Source organism: Desmodus rotundus, chromosome 4, assembly GCF_022682495.2.
Source record: "Desmodus rotundus isolate HL8 chromosome 4, HLdesRot8A.1, whole genome shotgun sequence".
Classification (NCBI taxonomy): Eukaryota; Metazoa; Chordata; class Mammalia; order Chiroptera; family Phyllostomidae; genus Desmodus; species Desmodus rotundus.
The window spans coordinates 12,132,107-12,149,977 of NC_071390.1; the positions used below are offsets into that span (position 1 = coordinate 12,132,107).

Sequence of the window (17,871 nt, forward strand, 5' to 3'; positions counted from 1 at the left end):
ACACAGAATAGTGTGTCAGTCATCACTTTGCAAATTCTTCTGAGACCAATCAGGAGTCTGCAAAAATTAATAAGCAGAAACCTCATTTGAAATGGGGTTGGGAGGCTAGAAGAGAGCTCTCAGGCTTGTGTCACTCCACACATACCACTGACCCCAACAGGAAGAGATGTGCCTTGCACCTGCCACAGGAAGTGGTAGTTTTCTACCTCCGTAGGGGGAGGAAAGGATTCCTCCTTGTCCAGGAGCAGCTCAGGCAGTGGGAGATTGCGTAACTCAGCCGGAGAAAAGTCACTGTGCTTCGAACTTTCAGTTTCCTGCAATGGACCCTGTTTGTGACAGTTCTTCCCAAGTCCGGAAAAGGGCAATCCTCTCCTTTGTTTCTCTGGGCTTGCGTGTGGTTTAGACCCCATGTCCTGAACTGCAATTGTCTGCTGTTCCCAAATAAACACATTTTGTTGGAGAAATATCTGGCTATTTGTTCAACCTCAACACAAAACAGCAAGAGGACTTGGGGTAGCTATAACGGAAACATTTGCTTATAGGATGGGCTATGAAATGGTAGACCAGGTCTTTAAATCTCATATTGAATTTCATCAGTCTCTGTGGTCTGCATTGATCTAGGTCAGCGATTTTTATTTGCTGCGCCGCAAGAATTTTTAAAACATGCGATACCTGACTATTTTAGTCAGGGGCACTGATCTCTTTTCCCTTAGATTGTCAAATAAGAAAATGACAACAGCCAACACAACCGTAGTTGTCCTGTGTGAATGAATCAAAATTTTACCTATTTTTTTTGTCAGATTGGCAAAAAATATGTTTTGGTGTGCCATAGAATTTTAGACATTACTTTATGGGTGCCACGATGTGAAAAAGGTCGGAAATCACTGATCCAGGTATACAGCCTTGTTTAAGGGTGGGGGTATTGTTTACTAGACATATCCAGATCCTGCCCCTGATGAAGATTCTGGAATTTTTCTGAGTGACTCGGTTTTACTCAAGAATACCTATTTTAAGGGGAAAAAAAACCCCACATTATTTTAGAACAGATCACAGAATCATTTAAACACAAGGAATTCTTTTAAAAGAGCATCTTACTAAAATATGAATTTTATTGGCTTTATAAAAATCCCTGGAGTGCAGAAAATGTCATTGGAATGCCTATTAATGTTTATTCTTGAAAAGCGTTTTTAAATAAGGACCTCAAGGCTGCAGGTGAGTTCCTGCCATTAACATAACAGATACTTCAAGTCAGTAAAGTTCCCACAGATTTGTCACTGTTTATTGAGTTGGGAACAAAGAAACGCAATACCCTACAAGCTACAAAAGAGAGTAAGCAAAAATACAAACGCCCATTGCCCTCAGCACTTTTCATCTCTGAATTGTTATTCCAACAAAAAGAGAAAAATCTAGATATTTGCTTTTAGCATTTACAACTCCATGCAAAATTGTAGAGTTGAGTAACTTTTTACACTGGCTTGCCTTCCTCAAAGTGGCTGCAGGTTAAGAATCATTAAACAAGCACTTTTGCTTAGCACATAGCAAACTGGTCCTTTAATCTGATGTTGGGGAAGAAGATTGTTTTATTTATTCAACTGTGGCTTCTGTGGAATTTTAAATGTAATTTTTAAAAAAGGACTGTGTATTTGGATGCATGGAATATTATATATATTTTTGCTATTTTTGGTTGTTCTTTCCACTTAAAAAAATATCCCACAGGGATTTTGGTGGGTGGAGTTGCAAGGAAAGAGGGAAAAAGGTAAGAAGGAAAGGGGGAAAAAGGTAAGAAGAATCCCAAATGATAGACTTTGTGAAGCAATAAACTCCTATCGGAGCATCTTAAAGGGATTTACAAAGGCTACTACTGAGACACCTTTCTGGGAAGTGAATCTGAGTGACAGGGAAACCAACCGATTTCCCCAAGGTCATTGGGCACTGTGGCCAATACGTTTAGAGCAGAGCCGGCAGTCTCTGGGCCATCTGCTTGCCCAAGTTTTCTGCTCTCCTAGAGTTTTACCCATAATTCCCACAAATCAGCTACACTAATAATGACTAGGAAAACTGATTCACAAATAGTTAGCTAATCTTTTCTTTGCAATTAGGACACTGAAAGACTGACAAGGTCATGCTGTTGTGAACTGAAAAATTAAGAGAAACAAAAAGATAGCCTGTTAAGATAGCCCCACACCCCAAATTTTAAACTCCGTGTGAAGACCTTTTATAGGAAAGTACAAACAATAGTTTAAAATTTTTTACTGCTTGTAATTATGAGCAATACTGAAATTCTTAGGAAGAAATCCAAACTGAAGACATTTAAAATGCATCCTAGGTTAAGTTTTGTGTGGTGCATAGGAAGAAAGCAGTGTGATCTTGCTAATGAACAGCTCTGAGCTCGGGAATGTGGAGAGAGAGGGAAATAGGAATTGTAAGCTTTGAGAGATGTTGCAAATCAAGAGCTTCAGGAAACCGTTCATGGGAAATTAATGCTGCTCTGATCCCAGGAGGTGTTTTTTGGATGTTTCTAGTTCATTCAGGAGCTGAACAAGTGCTTGAGAGAAGGGCTAGTGAACTGGTTTCAGGTACAGAGGTAGACGGAATGTTCAGAGGGATCTTTTCCCAGCCTTCAGGTGAAGGCCAAGGTTGAAAGGAAGTAGACAGTTAACCTCTAATGCTTTCTTGGGCGATGCTCACATTCCTGCAAAGATCTTGTAAGCTCCTCTTGGGGCTGTTGTTTTTCCAGTCTGTATTCAAGCAACTGGATTTGGAAACCTAGTCATTGTCCCAGCAAGTGTCCAAACCCTTTGACTCAGAAACTATCTCCCTCCTCTCCCCCCCAAAAAAGGGTAAAAAGATGATTGAGGAGGAAAAATAGTCCACAAAATATTTATTGATAGTATGAATATCTTCTGATTACATGATCAGGGCTATTTAGTGGAGGCTCTTTAGATGAGAGCAGGGTAAAAGAGGTAATTTCAGGAGAGGTTCATTCCTCAGAAAGTAGTTCAATGGAGTTTGCTTAAAAATCATTGCAATGTAGCAATGCAATCTGGGACATCCTGAATCACAAGTTACAAGATGCAGGAGCAATATTCTAGATGGAAATTTAGTGTGGAGGTTGTGTGTGAAGGGGAAGAAAGAGAAATTAATTTAATTCCATTTGCTGATGTGACTGTAGCACAACTATTTTTAGGTATAATCCAAACAGTGCATATCTTCTCCATTTTGATTAGTAGCAAATTGGCAGGGAGTCAAAAGAATTAGTATTTCTCAGCACATTATGCCAGAAATGTACAAATAAAACTAAATTATCTGTGCCAACGTGTTTAATTTGAATTACTGCTAAGGTTTTTATTTATTTATTTTCCTTCCAAAGAACAAACGTGTCCAGCTTTGTTAAAAACATTTTTTTTAAAGCCTTTCTCAAATGGCAGCAACACTTAATAGAATACTTTTCCTTCAGACCCTTGGTTAGAAGCTCTTGCTAAAGAAACTTAGATGTTAATATCATCCTGATACTTTGGGTGCAGAATTTCCGCCCGGCAATTTTATGTGTTCCTGGAGGAAGTCAGCACATTCAACAAAATGCAAAATTGAAATAAGCTAGGAAAATGGGCTTAACAAGGAAAGGTCTCACAATAGCCTCTTAGAAGTTATTAACAGTTCCAGTTCCTAAGAAAGCATGGACTGGAAAAATAAACTCTATTTGCAAAGTGTTATATAGGCAAGTTCACCAGGGGGTGATGCTATATGTGATGCCAATTATACATTTCTACATCAGAAGGAGAATTCACAGATGCCGGACTATCTTGTTACACAGTAGAGAACTTCAAAGTATGCGACCTACACCTCACTTCCCAGGTAGCAGATCAATGAATCTTGGTCACATTGAAGTCCACTGTTTTAATTTTAGTGTTAATGCCTTTGTTACCTTGTTACGCACAAACCCACGGTTAGGTAAGGTGGATTTTCTGCATATGCAGTGCCCTCCACCTGTCACTTCTGCTCTGTGTTTTTACCAGATTAAATAGGACTGACATTTTCCTCCCACTGCCTTAGCTATCGGGAGGGGCAGCCCAGCTCCCCACACTGCGACTGTAAACTACTGTCTGTCTTCTTCAAAAACAACAAAAAGTAGTTTCCGTGGGTAGTTGGGATCACCGACACAGTCTGTTTTGGGATCCTTCTAATCCTTAGTTAGAGAACTCAGGGGTCACAGAAAAATCCTTTTCTATTTCCTACAAATAAGTATAACGTGTTCCCCAGAGTAGAGTAGTTTCTTCTACTCCACTAAAGACTTTAGAGCCGTCTACTAGCTGGTTGTTATATACATTTGTTACAGTACCATGATAAAAGAGTATAAAGTTTAAAGGACTTCCATAATTTTAAGACTTGAGGTCTGGTGGGCCTGTATGTATGTTTTGGATTGGGAAATTTTCTTTTTATTTAAATGTAAAGACATCTATACAAAACAAGTAGATAATAAGGAAACTGAGAAGGTGAAGCATTAACTTGGTACTTTGGTGTTCTTCCGATGAAACTCTAGACATTTAATCTATTAATTGTGTAGTATAATTTAAAATAAAGAGGCACAAAACCCCTAACAAAAGGTATCTTACATGCTCATGGTGGGGGAAGGGAGGATAGAAATGGCTGTTTAGTTCCTAGGGGAAAGGATAGTGAGATTCCATCCAGACAGGGATTCTGCATTTTCCAAAATAAGCTTCTTTAAGTATTTACCCCTGTATTTTTAATTAAAGAAGTTTTGCCATCCCTCCACCTTTTTTTCTTTTTCTGGAGGAGGGGGTTAAACTTCACAGCGGCTGGTATTGAAACGCTACTGTTCATGCAACTTTTGCTGGGCTCCAAAACATCTACATTGTTGACCTTTCTCAGAAGACTGTCTTTTGGTCTTTATAATATCCCATTGCAAAAGAGGATAATCAGAACTGATTTCCCTTAGTGGGAAATAGTTCATGTGAAAGCTCAGGATGAGCCCGAACTCTGTACTGTTTACTTTGGTTTCTTTATTGAATGATCATGAAATGAAAAGCTGGTTTAAAAATACGAAAACAAATACTTAAATCAACTTGTTTTGGAGAAGGCAGAATTAATCCCAGGATAAAATTTCACTACACTTTCCACAGGAAGTAAATTAATGAAAACTATCCTATCCATTGGGTGTCATAATTTTGTTAGTAAAGTGTAACAATTTCACTTTTGCTTTCACCTGTACCTGCCCACCCAAAACTTTTGTTGAAATGGTTTGTTGAATTACGTAAGAGAAAAAAAATTTTACTTAAAAGCTCTCATAAATTTTTGCTTAGCCATAAAAACACGTTTCACTCTAAACAGCTCCTGGAGAAATGTATCACATGGGACACCTGCGGGCTATGATCTTTCTAACGGAAAACAAAAAAGCTGTGGAAGCCACTCACCCATTCCAAGCAGACAGACTGTTCAACAAGTTGTTAGCCTTCTTTCCTGTGTTTCTGCGCAAAGTTGCAGCTCAGTTACCTACTGTGGTCGCTTTTCTTTAGAAGATACACAATTCCAAATGTTCCTTCTTAAGTCGGATGCAGCCGATGGGATCTGGGAAACACCTACCAGTGGTCTAGAATACCTTCCAGCTGGCTGTGAAAATTTAGGACGAGCCTGCAGCCCTCGGTAGGTGCATGCCTTATTTGGTTTAGAGGCATTTTGCTATGTTATTGAGTCATGAAAAGCTATTAAAAGAGCAGTATGGGAAACCTATATTTTGAACAAACAAACTTTCTTTTCCACTATCACTGACCCCTTACAGACACACGGTACATAACCATGATTGTGCTCCATTGGTATTTATTGCACATATACCAATTCCTCACACAGTAGTTAGTTGCACCGGAGTATAAATACTTGGTAAAACACACAGAGGAAATAGGATTTACACACAAGTGCTCGGTTTTACCAGCAGATTCACATGGGCACTTGGACATAAAAAAATAATAAAAAATCCTCAAGATAGTTGTATTTATAATATGGATACAGTTACAGTACCATGATAAGAGAGTATAAAAAGGCATTTTCCCGATAAATCATTAGCTCAATAAAATAATAGACAACAGAAGTAGACTTTGAATTTTATTTTAGTTTTTAAGATCTTCCCCCCTCTCCATTAAAAAATATTTAATCTCTTTTTGTGCAAGTAACACCATCTGTGGACTTTACAATCCCTAACACTGTGCAAAAATGGCATTTTGAACCACTCCTTTTCTGTTTTGTTTTTGTTTTTTACCCACATGTGCAGTAATCTGAACTGAAACCTCTTTCTTTCTTTTTTTTTTTTTTCCTTTTCCTGTTCTGTCTTCAATGGACAGAGTCACATGTCACAGAGGCTCAGCGTCTGGTCCTTCCAACTAGTATTGATGCATAAATAGGCTGTTTAATATAAACAAGTCTTTCTGTCTTGCTGTGCAATGTGCACAGTGTGAGGTAGAAACCCTCCGCCTGGCCACCTAGGCCCGTGGGAACAGCAGGCTTGCCCTACAAAAGGAAAGCAAGGTGAGGCTTGTTTCAAGAACAGCTTACAATGTCTTGAAACGCGATTTTTGCATGCATCCTTTTCCCTTTGCTTTAAGGACAGGAGAAATCACTACTCAGGAATTAAACTGAAATTTCCCCGGAAAGCAAAGGGAAACGCGTCCTGACAAATTGTCATGGCCCCTCTCCCTCCAGTTCACTGCTCCTGTCCTCGGGAAGGGGATGGAAGCCAAGTCCATAGACTTTTATCCCCTAATGCTTCTCCCTTCCCCTACTCGGTCGTCATAGAAAGTGTCACCTGGGAAAAAATCTAAAGATGCATCACACGCATACACAAAAGAAGCCCGAACCACAAACAGGAAAAAGAACCCAAGAAAAATCAACAAGCCACTTTCCCACCCTTCCCCAAACTTTCCTTTCTGTGCAACGTTCCGTGGCTTGTCTGTTTGTCTTGGATGATTCAGATGAGGTTTGTGGGCTTCGAGTTCACCTGCTTAAGGTCTTGAGTAAACACGTATTTCTTTCCCCTGGGAAGTCATTCAGGGGTTCCAGGACCGTCTTCGTCCCAGCACGCAGAGTCGGCGCCCGGGCCCTGCACACGGCGGCAGAGAGATGGGGAGGAGGCGCCCGGCCCTACACCTTGGATTCGGAGGCACAGTCGGGGCGGCTCCGCTCGTCCAGGCTCGAGTCGCTGTCCACCGCTGCCCCGCCGTTGCAACCCGCCCAGGGCTCCAGCAGGCGCACGGGCGGCACGGCCCCGACGTCGTCGTCCTCCTCCTCGTCGTCGTCGGAGGCAGCTCCGGGAGACGGCGGCGGCCGGGACACAGCCAGGCAGCCCGAGGGGCGCTGCCGGTCGCCGCTGGCCGTGTGGCCCCGGCAGGCGGCCCGGCGTGCGCAGCAGAGCAGGCGCTGGAAAGCCTTGCGGAAGTCGGGGCTGCGGCAGTAGATGATGGGGTTGAAGGCCGAGTTGGCGTAGCCCAGCCAGTTGAAGAAGACGAAGAGGCGGTCCGGCACCAGGTCCCGGTGGAAGGCCTTCACCACGTTGGCCAGGAAGAAGGGCAGCCAGCAGAGTGTGAACACGCCCATGATGATGCCCAGGGTCTTGAGCGCCTTCTGCTCGCGCAGGGCCACAAGGCGCGAGGGCCGCCGCTTGCTGGTGCGCCCGTTGGCCAGTGGGTCGGCGGCGGGTCGCGGGGACTCCGGAGAAGGCGCAGGCGAGGCCGGTCGCGCGGGGCCGCCGAGGAAGCGGCGCTCGCAGCTGTCAATCTTCTTCACCTGCTTCTGGGCCTCGCGGAACACCCGCAGGTACACGAAAGCCATGATGCACAGGGGCACGTAGAAGGAGACGACGGACGAAGCAATGGCGTAGGCCCGGTTAGTGACGAAATCGCAGCACTTGGGGTCGTTGTAGCAGCGGCGCGCCTCGTCGCCCTCGGCCCGCCACCAGTGCATGAGGATGGGCAGGAAGGACACCAGGGCGGAGATGGCCCACACGATGCACACGAGGGCCCGCGCCCGCACGCGGGTCAGCAAGCTCTGGTAGCGGAACGGAGACGTGATGGCGAGGTAGCGGTCCAGGGCGATGACACACAGGGTCTCGATGCTGGCCGTCACGCAGAGCACGTCCACCGAGGTCCAGAGCTCGCAGAAGAAAGAGCCGTACTCCCACCGGCCCCACACAACGATGGTGGCCCCGAAAGGCACCACCAGCAGCCCCATGACCAGGTCGGCGCTGGCCAGGGACACGATGAAGAGGTTGGTGAGCGTCTGCAGCCGCGGCGTCTTGGCGATGGCCATGATCACCAGCACGTTGCCCGCCACAATGAGCAGCACGATCAGTGCCATCAGTAGGCCCATGCCGGCCGCCCACTGCTGCGACAGCTGCACAGGGCCCTCGTGGGTCGGGGGCAGCAGCGAGGTGGGCGGCGATGCAGGCACCAGCAGTCTCGCAGCGGTGGCTGAGCCGTCGGGGAGAGGGGCGGCAGATGACAGGTTGCAGGGCTCGGAGGCGCCCAGGGAGAGCGCCCCCGCGCCCATGCCGAGCTGCGGAGGCTGGGGGCGGGGGGTGTGGCGGGGTTGGGCAGTGTTCGGGGAACACCCCAGAGGTCCCGGTAGAGGGAGGTCCCGGCCAGGTCAGGGCAGCCACGGCGCGGAGCCGGAGGCTGGGCACCGGGCGCCTGTTCTGCGGGAGCTGAGCTCTGTCGCCTCCGCCGCCGCCGCCGCTGTTGCTGGAGCCGCTGCCGCTGCCGAAACAGCCGCCGGGACCTCAGCATGTTTCTGAGCGCGCAGAGCCTGCAGTCCAGGCACCCAACACCCACCCCACCCCATTCCCACTCCCCCAAGCCAACCCCCCGGGCCTCGCGTCAGGCTCCTGCAGCCAATCCGGGCAAAGTCACGCCTCTAGCTGGTTTCCCCCCTCCTACCCTCCAACTGCCCGCATCCTCGGTTCTGAGGCTCTAGGGAGTCTGGGGTAGATCTTCCAGCCAGCAACTCTCTGGCCCCTGCCGGTGCCCGTGCGCGCAACCCTTCCTGCTCCCGCTGGTTCCAGCGCCCTATTCCCCCAAGCTCAGTACGGCCTCTGGCTCTCACTCGCGTCCCTGCCCGCTCCTGAGGCTCCCACTCTCTCGTGCTCCATTCCCTTCCCCACTTCTTTTGCTTCCTGCGTTCAGCTCCCTCCTGCGCCCCGCTCCCCTGGCACCCTATGTACCTCCAGTGCCCAGATTTCCTGCAGAGCGGAGCCCGTGCTTCCTTTCGAGAAGAGGGGACCTCTGTGTTCTCTAAGCTCCTAGAGCCTCGTCTGACCACTGGGGTTGGAAGACTTTGGCTGAGAGATTGTTTCTCCGATAGAGCAACCTAGCAGAGTTTGTGTAAAACCCTTTCCCGGTGAAGAGGGGATCCAATCAGCCTGCGTCCTGCCAGCTCCGGGGAATGAAAGCGGGTGTTAAAGGTTAGAGGAAACTTTCCAGCGGGGAGCCTTCCTAAGCAAACCGCACGTGGGTCAGGAACGCTCTCGGGGTGCTAGTCTTGCAAGGAGCTTCTGTGCCAGAGTAGTCGATGCAGAAAGGAAGCTACGATTAGCGCGTCTGACAGCTAACGCTGAGGTCCAGGTGGAAAAACACACACTCCCCAGTCCCAGCTAGTGCACGTGAGTATGACGCAACGGTGTGTGCCGATACTACGAAGGCAGCGGGTTAAGGAAACACAAACGTTCGATCGCAGAGTAAAAGTCACTGCCACGGAGAAAGAACACACGCAATTACATTTCAGACTTCACATCCAGTAACAACACCTGTATTTTGTGTTTTAATACTCACAAGATCTTACAACTTGAGTTCGGCCAATACAAACAAAACTCGCAGTTTTGGTTGACGTCGTAAGGAACTGAGATTTCAGATTTCTTAGTGTGCTTGGTTATTTTCTCCTTGGCCCAAGTTCTCAGATTCTCAAGACTGTAGGAATAGTTTTGGAGGGATGAGAGAAGAAAATATGTGAATACTCAGGAGGATTAACATCAGACAGCAGTTCAAATTGTATAAGTGGTTTTTGAGTTGGCAAATGAACTGGTCTGGAGTGTGTGAGTTGTATGCCCAGCAGTCTGTGGATTACATGTGTGGCCAACCAGGGACATACAATGCCACAGGGCTGCAAGCGCCCTCTCAAATTAAGCTGTGGTAAGGTCCTCAGATCAGCCTCGAACATAAAAAGTCTTTAATTGAATCCCCGAGAAGGTAACAGCTGCTCATAACCACACGTAAGGATCCGTGAAAATGTTACGTAGTGCTCACACATCTTTCTAGCACTGGACCAAAGTCATTCTCACCATGCAGAGAGCCTGACTTCCACAGCAACCCAAGTCAAGAGCTCAAAGCAATTCTTACTCAGTTTATTAAATCACGCAGTTTTAACAACCTTGAATCTAACAACCTCTCTTACTTAAATCAAAACATATAAATTTGCTTTTGGCCCTGACTGGATAAACAGTGTTACAAGGCGGGTGGGTGATTTACTTGTTTATTCACCTTTGCCTTGCAACTTGTCAGCTTAGTTCTGACAACTTGGGGAGGCTGAGGAGGAGGCGCAAGGAAAGGAGGTGGGCTGGAAAGAGGGGAGGAACAGGGTCTGCCCCCTTCATTCCATGTAAGCTCTGGAGAACCTTAGTTACCCAAGTCCTGGCAAACCTGTCTTCCCTGGGGCTTCTTTTTGTCCCCCCTCACACCTCAAGGGGCAGTCACAAAATAGCCAAGGGATTGGAAAGAGTTGGAATTTGGTGTTGCCCAGGAAAGGGGTTCTGAGCGCTGGGCTGTGGGGTGAGGTGCAGGGCATGTGGGGAGGAGGCTTCCTATCCAGCGCCATCTTGCTGTCAAGTGGTGTCACTGGAAGAGTCTGTGCCAAGCTGAAGGGCCCCCGAAGGGCCAAGGGAGTGCAGTTCTGTCGGTGATTAGAACTGGGTGGTGCAGGGCAGAAGCCTGGATGCCAGTGCCTTTACCGCATGTATTAATATGTATTGGTATACATTATGTATACATACATGTATTTTGTACATATGTACATGTACACACACACCGTGTATGGGGGCATGATATTTGAATGGTCAAAAAACTCTCCAGAATTTTTCCCCCTCCTCATTTAAAGAGACATCAAGCTTCTCTGAATTTCTGGATAATAAATTCATTAAATCGTAATCAAACCCAGGTTATTTTAATAGGAGTTCCACCAGGGGGCTGCAGGCATAAAGGGATCTCAGGATTCTTGGGGTTTTCCTTCAGTGGTATTCATGGAAAAGTTTGGGAGAGTCCAGATTCAGCTGCAGTTAGATTTCTTGTAAAGCATGATGTCCTCAGATCTTTTTTAAAATTCCTACATTGCATGGCACATTCTGGGGGAGGCGTTTTTAGTTACGCTTTTTGTCCTTAGTTAAGGATACAAGATCACGAAGGAAAGGCTCAATATACCTGCTTATACAGGCATTACATGTTGCAAGTTCAGAATGAATAATTCCTCCATTTCCTCATTCCCACTTGAAACTGTTAAAATGAATCACGTTTTAGGAACCCACAGATTTGACAGTATTTGAGAAAATAACAGAAAGCTCCAACAATAAATACTAATCAGTACACTTGGGGGCTAGTGGGCTTCTCCCTCAGTATTTCCTGCCCCCACCTCTACCCTTTCCATCCCACTACCATCGCGTCACACCTGAACTTGTCATGGGTTCTCTGTGATCTGCCAGTCTTGAGTCCTCTCTACTCCACTTAAGGTCACATGCCATCGCCGCATTAATATTTCTAAAGCGCTGCTCTGATCAAGATGCCTTGCTGTTCAGAAGCCTTACCTTCTTAATTCGGCATTCAGCCCTCCATGGTCCATTTCTAAATAGCCTTTCCAGCACTGTCTTGTACTTGAACTCTCCATGCCACTCGAACAATCCTGTATTTCTTTTCTTTTGTGAATGTAAACTCTTCCTTTTTTTTTTTGTTTTGTTTTGCATCTGTACTCTCATTGGATTCCTTCCACCAAGAATCCACTCCTTCACCTCTGTCTCAATGGATTCAGCCCTTAATATGCAGCTGATATCTTTTTTTAATCTCCTCTGCCCACCATTTCTGCAAATGGTTTCTCCTTCCTCTACCTGTAGTAGTTACTCTGATAATTGCATTTCATGTGTCAGTTAACAATATTTTGCCTTTTGACATCTCTCATGTTATTTCATTTGTATACACATGTATTTTTCCTTCTCATATGAATCATAAGCTCACCGAGAGCCAGAAGTATCCTATACATTTTTATATTTCCCATGTTTATTAATGGGTACTTAATGTTAATTAAAATTAAGCTCTGTTTCATACATACTTAATGTTTAACTTATTAAAATATTCTCATGTTTACCAGTATAAACAACGATGGAGTGGCTTTGGAGTTATAACCTTCCCTCATGCTTAGAATTTACAGTAATAACTCACTCCTATAGCCTAGTTAATATTCTCATATAAGCATCTCAAAATATTTGCAAATGTGAAGTAGGCTCATGAGATAAACAAATTTATATCATGACTACTCAGTAATGAATGAAGTAGGACATAGATAAGAGGTTTTCCGAAGGGGCCATGCATATCCACACCTGTAAAAAGCACTACCTAATCTTAATAAATATTCAAGGCAAGTGACTTTTTTTTTTTTTTAGCCTTCATTTATGATACTGTGTACTCAGGCATTTCTGCCCTGGGAGAGCAGCTGATGACTTGAATGTGGTTTCAGTTTCTAGATTAAATTGGAGGTCCTCCCAGGAGTGGTTTATACGCACCCAACCCACCTGTGGTTGTAAGTCATGAACTTGGTGAAGGCATTTCCATTCTTGAGTTGACTTTGCCAAAAAATGAGATCGAAAAGAAAAAGGAGTAGCCTAACTGGACACCTGCTGGGAGGTAGGCCAAAGGAAATCGAAGGGGGGAATTTCCAAGTAGAGCCCCAAGCAACGCATGAAATCAGTAAGTTAGCTAAATTTGCCTTGAGGCTGCTCATAGGGGAGGGATTTGTTAGAGCTCAAGAGGCTGTTTCTGAGTAAAGATAGATAACTTTTCAAGTAAAGCAAGACTACTGTTGAAACAGCCACTCAGAGCTAAGTAGCCAAAGAACAGCCTGCACTCGTGGCTGGCACTTCAGGTCATATGCTGGCTCTGCAGCCACCGGTTACACAGGAACAATCGACTCCGTCCATCATGATAAGAACGAGCACAGTGGCACAATCATAGCAAAGCATGGACTATTTGGAAAATTCAAAAGCTCTCCTCTCTCCCATTGACTTCCTCTTTGCCTCCTCTTCTTCTTCAGTGAGTACATTGAACAATGCTAGCGCCAATAATAATATTTTTCAGAATTGGCATGTATTGGAAAGTGTTCAGACCCGAGAGGCAGAAGATCAAGGTTTGTGTCCTGGCTTTTTCACTCTTCAGTTTGACCTTCAGCAGTGACGACTTGCCACTTGCTCCCTCACTGAGTTGTGCCCAAATTAAATGAGATAGTGTGTGTGAAAGCTTCTTGAAATCTCCTATAGCAGCATATGCTTGTAAGGCACCAAACGTCATATCCAATCAACGTGACATTTGAAACCATGAAAGAAGCCAGGATTTGCTTGCACAAGAAGAGTCAATTCACTTAAATAAGCTTGTCTTTAATCAGTTTAACTCCTTTCTTTCTCACACAAGATATTAATATGACTCAGAGGCTGGATAGCAGTAAACTATTTTGAAAGGCTTTTACCTTTGGCAAATCATATATTTTTTTAAATTTTATTGTTGTTCAATTATAGTTGTCTGCATTTGCAAATCATATTTTTATATGATAAAAAAGAACAGGAAGGATCCCCCTCCTATTCTTTTTTTAGATAGTATTTGTTTATGTGATCCTGTGAAATAAATTCCTTTAAAGTATTTCAGTGGTGAAATAGTAGCTGCAGATAAAGACTTTTTTCCCCTCAAATCAACTATTTAGTGCCATGACTAGTAACTTAAAAAAAAAGGAAGACAATGGAATAGAAAACTTAAGCCAACTTTCAAAAATTCTGTTCTTATTCAGTTGCATAATGAATAAAAGTCGATTGGTCATCAGCTGAGTCTTACCTGAAAGTGCTGGTGGCAACACCAGTGTTATCCCTACCCGTGAAGAGCCTTCGGCCAGGGGCTGGTCTCCGGTATGCTACAGTCCAATGCTGTGATGACAACGAGCTGTGCTAATTACTGAAAACGCTAGATTTTATTTTAACAGTTTTGCTGTCTTCCAGATAAAACAGTTATGTTGTAAAAAGCTAAGGAGTTTGTAGCAACAAGAATCCCTCTGGCTCTTGTTTTCAGTTTCTGCAGAGTAGGAATGAGAGCTTTTCAACATTCGAGCTCCCCCTTATTCTGGCCATGTCCTTGGTACTTCATCAATTCCTGTGCGATAGAGGAACCACTTGAAAGCTCGTGCCCAGTAGATTCTCTGCAAGAAAAGAAGACATTGTGTTTCCCGTTCATCCATGGAAGGTGGCATCTGGGCCCTGCAGCTGAATGGAACTGCCCACATGAACCAGGAGGGAAAGCTGGCTGGGTGCTCTGCCTCTGGGAGACAGAACATGCCATTTACATTTCTTTCTTTTCACTCACTACTTCGATTAGACCCAATGGGTATCTTCTCCTATGTCTTTCCACTTCTTCGTATTGTATAGATTTCACTGTTTTTAACTTACTGTTTCCCGAGTACATAAAAGCTCATCCAGGCCCACCCAACAATGAGAGGCCCCGGGAGGGCAGAGTCTGAAGACACTGGTGAGACAGTCTTGTTGCTCCTTCGGTTTTGATAACCGCTGTGGTCAGGCTTCTTGCTTTGAAAATAAATATCATACCTTTGACGTGGCATTTATTTTCCATAATGCCTCAGCTTTGCAGAGCCTTGAATAAAACCTGTTAGAGACCTTTCGCCTATGATAGCTCTCAGTTTCCAGAGCATTATCCCTTAATCAAATGTTAAGGGGGCAGCAAACCTTCTTTGCAGACTTTTTCTAAACATAAATTACTTTTCACACTGGTGGAGAAATGGTTGGGGCTTTTTTCTTCCCATTTTAATGTGGAGAAACTGAAGCAGAAGAGAGATGTGCTTCAGTTTTCAAGGAAAGGAAGTTAGTCCTTGACTTTCCGGCCTCCTGAGCTAACCATTAATTATGAGGACCTGTATCCTTAACGGATTTTCAGCCCGCCTTTCACTACTTGTCAGCATAATTTAATTGCATGATATATTTGGGGGCTTGGACAGGTCATGGAGTAATTTCTGTGTGTGTGTGATGAAAACTGATTTTTTTAAAGTTATCTCCATGACATTTTTCAATGACTGTGGACCTTCCTTGGGAAAGTGAAGTGATCCAGTCAAACCAGCAGTAATTTCTGAGGCTGGGAGGATCCAGGAGTTTACTAGCTCATCAAAAAAGACAACAATGATCCAATTTCATACTTCAGAACTGTCCCAATAAAATACCGAGTGATTTATAGTGGAAGATAGTCTTAACATCACACAAAACCCAAAATCTTTAGTTGCTACATGTGACTACTACACACTAATTTAAATTCAAAATACAAATAATGAACTTGAACAAGATCATAGGTAGATAAAAACTATTTTTAACTTAGTATAAATTTCTAACAAAGTTATATATGCCCCAAAGCTTTTATGCATTTCTCTACTCCACGGTGGTCTCCAAGGGAGCCCAGGAGGCTGCAGCCTTGGCCTCTACTCACTTGGAAACCAACATAAGCCACCTCATTCCTCCCCGTGAACCAGGAAACTCTGCAGGAGCAAGTGCTGTCCAGCTGCAGCTCTGCGATTTCCAGCGGAACGGGGTTCTGCGGCAGATCAGTAAAGGGTGTGGCTGCTTAGAGCGAGGAGCTGGGTCCCCAGGTCAAGTGAAGCTGCTGCGGTGGTCCACCAGCTCCTCTCCCTTCCAGTCTCTATTTTTCCTCTCTTCTTCCTTGTCATTCTCTGCTCTTTCCTGTCTCTCTCTTTCTTCTTGGCTGTTTTCTCTGGCCTCACACCTCTTTGTTTTCATGTCCTCCAAAGTGGCCTCCAAAAAACAGCTGTGGTTTTCAGTCCTTTGTAGCCTCTGAATGTTCCAAAAAATTAAAATCAAAGAGATGGTCCTTAGAACATGGAAGCGAACATTTTTGCCAGCCGTGAGCTCCTTCAGAACTCATGACCAAGTTTTTCTACTGAGCAGAAGAGGAGCCTGTGTCCCCTGGGTCCTGTTCTAAGGCGGCCTCTGGGTTGGAGCAGAGTCGGGCAGGACAAAGGTGGGGTGCCTCGGGTCTCACCTTCACCCCTGCAACAGAGCTGGGTACCCTCCGGTCTCCACAGACGCTGGAATCCAGTCCGAATCCCCCTTTAGGGCTGAGCTTGGGACCACCAAAGGAGATTTTCTGGAGTCAAGTTCCCAAGTTTAGTTGCGACAGTGGGTTTAGTGTCCAATGAAGACTAAGGGTTAGCAATTCTAAATAAAATCTTCTCCTGGCTGGTCTGTTGGGAAGAGACCAAAGCCATTTGGGGATCAGCAACAGGGAAGGGCTTTTAGGCCTCCCCACAATCCACCTGCTTGGATCCCTGGTTTTTCCTTCCCTGGGGTAAAATGTGTTTGTCTCACAGTTCTGTCAATCAGGAGTCTGGACGGAACTGGCTGGGTTCTCTGGTCAGTGTCTTTTGTGCGGCTGAAATCCGGGTGTCAGCTGGCGTTCAGGTTCTTCTTCCAATCTCACTACAGTTCCTGGCAGAATGCATTTGCTGTGGTTGTAGGACGGAGGTCCCTGTTTCTTGTGCCGCCTGTCACCAGAGGCCACTCTCTATTTCTGGAGGCCACCTGCATTCTTTCTCACGTGATCATCTCCATCGTCACACTGGTAATGGTGTCTTGCGTCCTTCTCATGCTTGACTCTCTGATTTTGTCTTCTCCTCTGGAGTAGTTTTTCAAGTCAGTAGCTCTGAGCAAGGGAACAGATTCTGTCATGAAATGTTTAAATATAGTAGAGCTAGAAGAATGATCATATTTAGCTATACAAGTGAAATTCTCATTGTTAGTACATTTCTGTGTGAATTTCCAAAAGTACCGCATAAATCTAACTCTGAAGACACAAGAACTCCAAAGAAAAGCCAAGCAATTCAGTAATTTAAAAAAAACCCTGTAACTGGAAAAATTTTTCACTCTTATTAAAAACCAAAGACCCAAAAGTTATGACAACCTTGGGAATTTTATTTAAGAGCCCAAACGAAGCTGTTTGGGAGTTTGACTCAGAAAATGGAAAAGCAAGCTCTACTTGCTTTGTCGCTTCCACATCCTAACACGTGTTGTTCCAAACCAGGTAATTAAGTCACATAAATTGAGCTTTGAGGCTCTCTGAAAAGCCTAGAAAATGCCCTCGAATGGTATTGGCACAGTCCTGAAAGTATTTTATTTTCTTATCTGCAAATGTCTAAAGTAATGATTTTACTGTGAATTGTCACCGTTGCCATCCCACTCCCTGATTTTCCTCTCCCTTGCTGCCAACCACTCTGCAAGCAGACACTTTTGACATTTTCCCCCATTACTAATTAATAGAGATTATATGCCTTTTCATACCTCTGTCTGGAGGATAATGATCTTGGTTTAAAAAATTCCTGCACATATATACTCGTGTATAGTTTTCATTAGAACTCATCTGGGGGATGACTTAAATAAAGTAACTTATTAAGCAATTAAAAAACCCATAATTAACCTTGCAAAAAAATCAGTATTTTTAGAGCATTGCCAGTATTGGTGGAAGATTTTGAAAGTACCCTTGGCTTATATGTTTTTGTTTCATGTGC

At 44.6% G+C, this 17,871-nt stretch overlaps 1 protein-coding gene across 1 annotated transcript; it reads right to left on the reverse strand.

Annotated features, from left to right (window-relative positions):
- Window positions 1-5,818: 5,818 nt before the first annotated feature.
- ADRB1 (adrenoceptor beta 1) lies at window positions 5,819-8,836 on the reverse strand. The gene has a single exon (XM_024555358.3). It carries the CDS (start codon window positions 8,551-8,553, stop codon window positions 7,150-7,152), a length of 1,404 nt encoding a protein of 467 aa, XP_024411126.2. The 5' UTR covers window positions 8,554-8,836; the 3' UTR covers window positions 5,819-7,149.
- Between the last annotated feature and the right edge of the window lie 9,035 nt (window positions 8,837-17,871).

Coding starts and splice junctions, on each gene's coding strand:
- ADRB1 (XM_024555358.3), bottom strand. CDS start 8,553: ATGGGCGCGGGGGCGCTCTCCCTGGGCGCCTCCGAGCCCTGCAACCTG.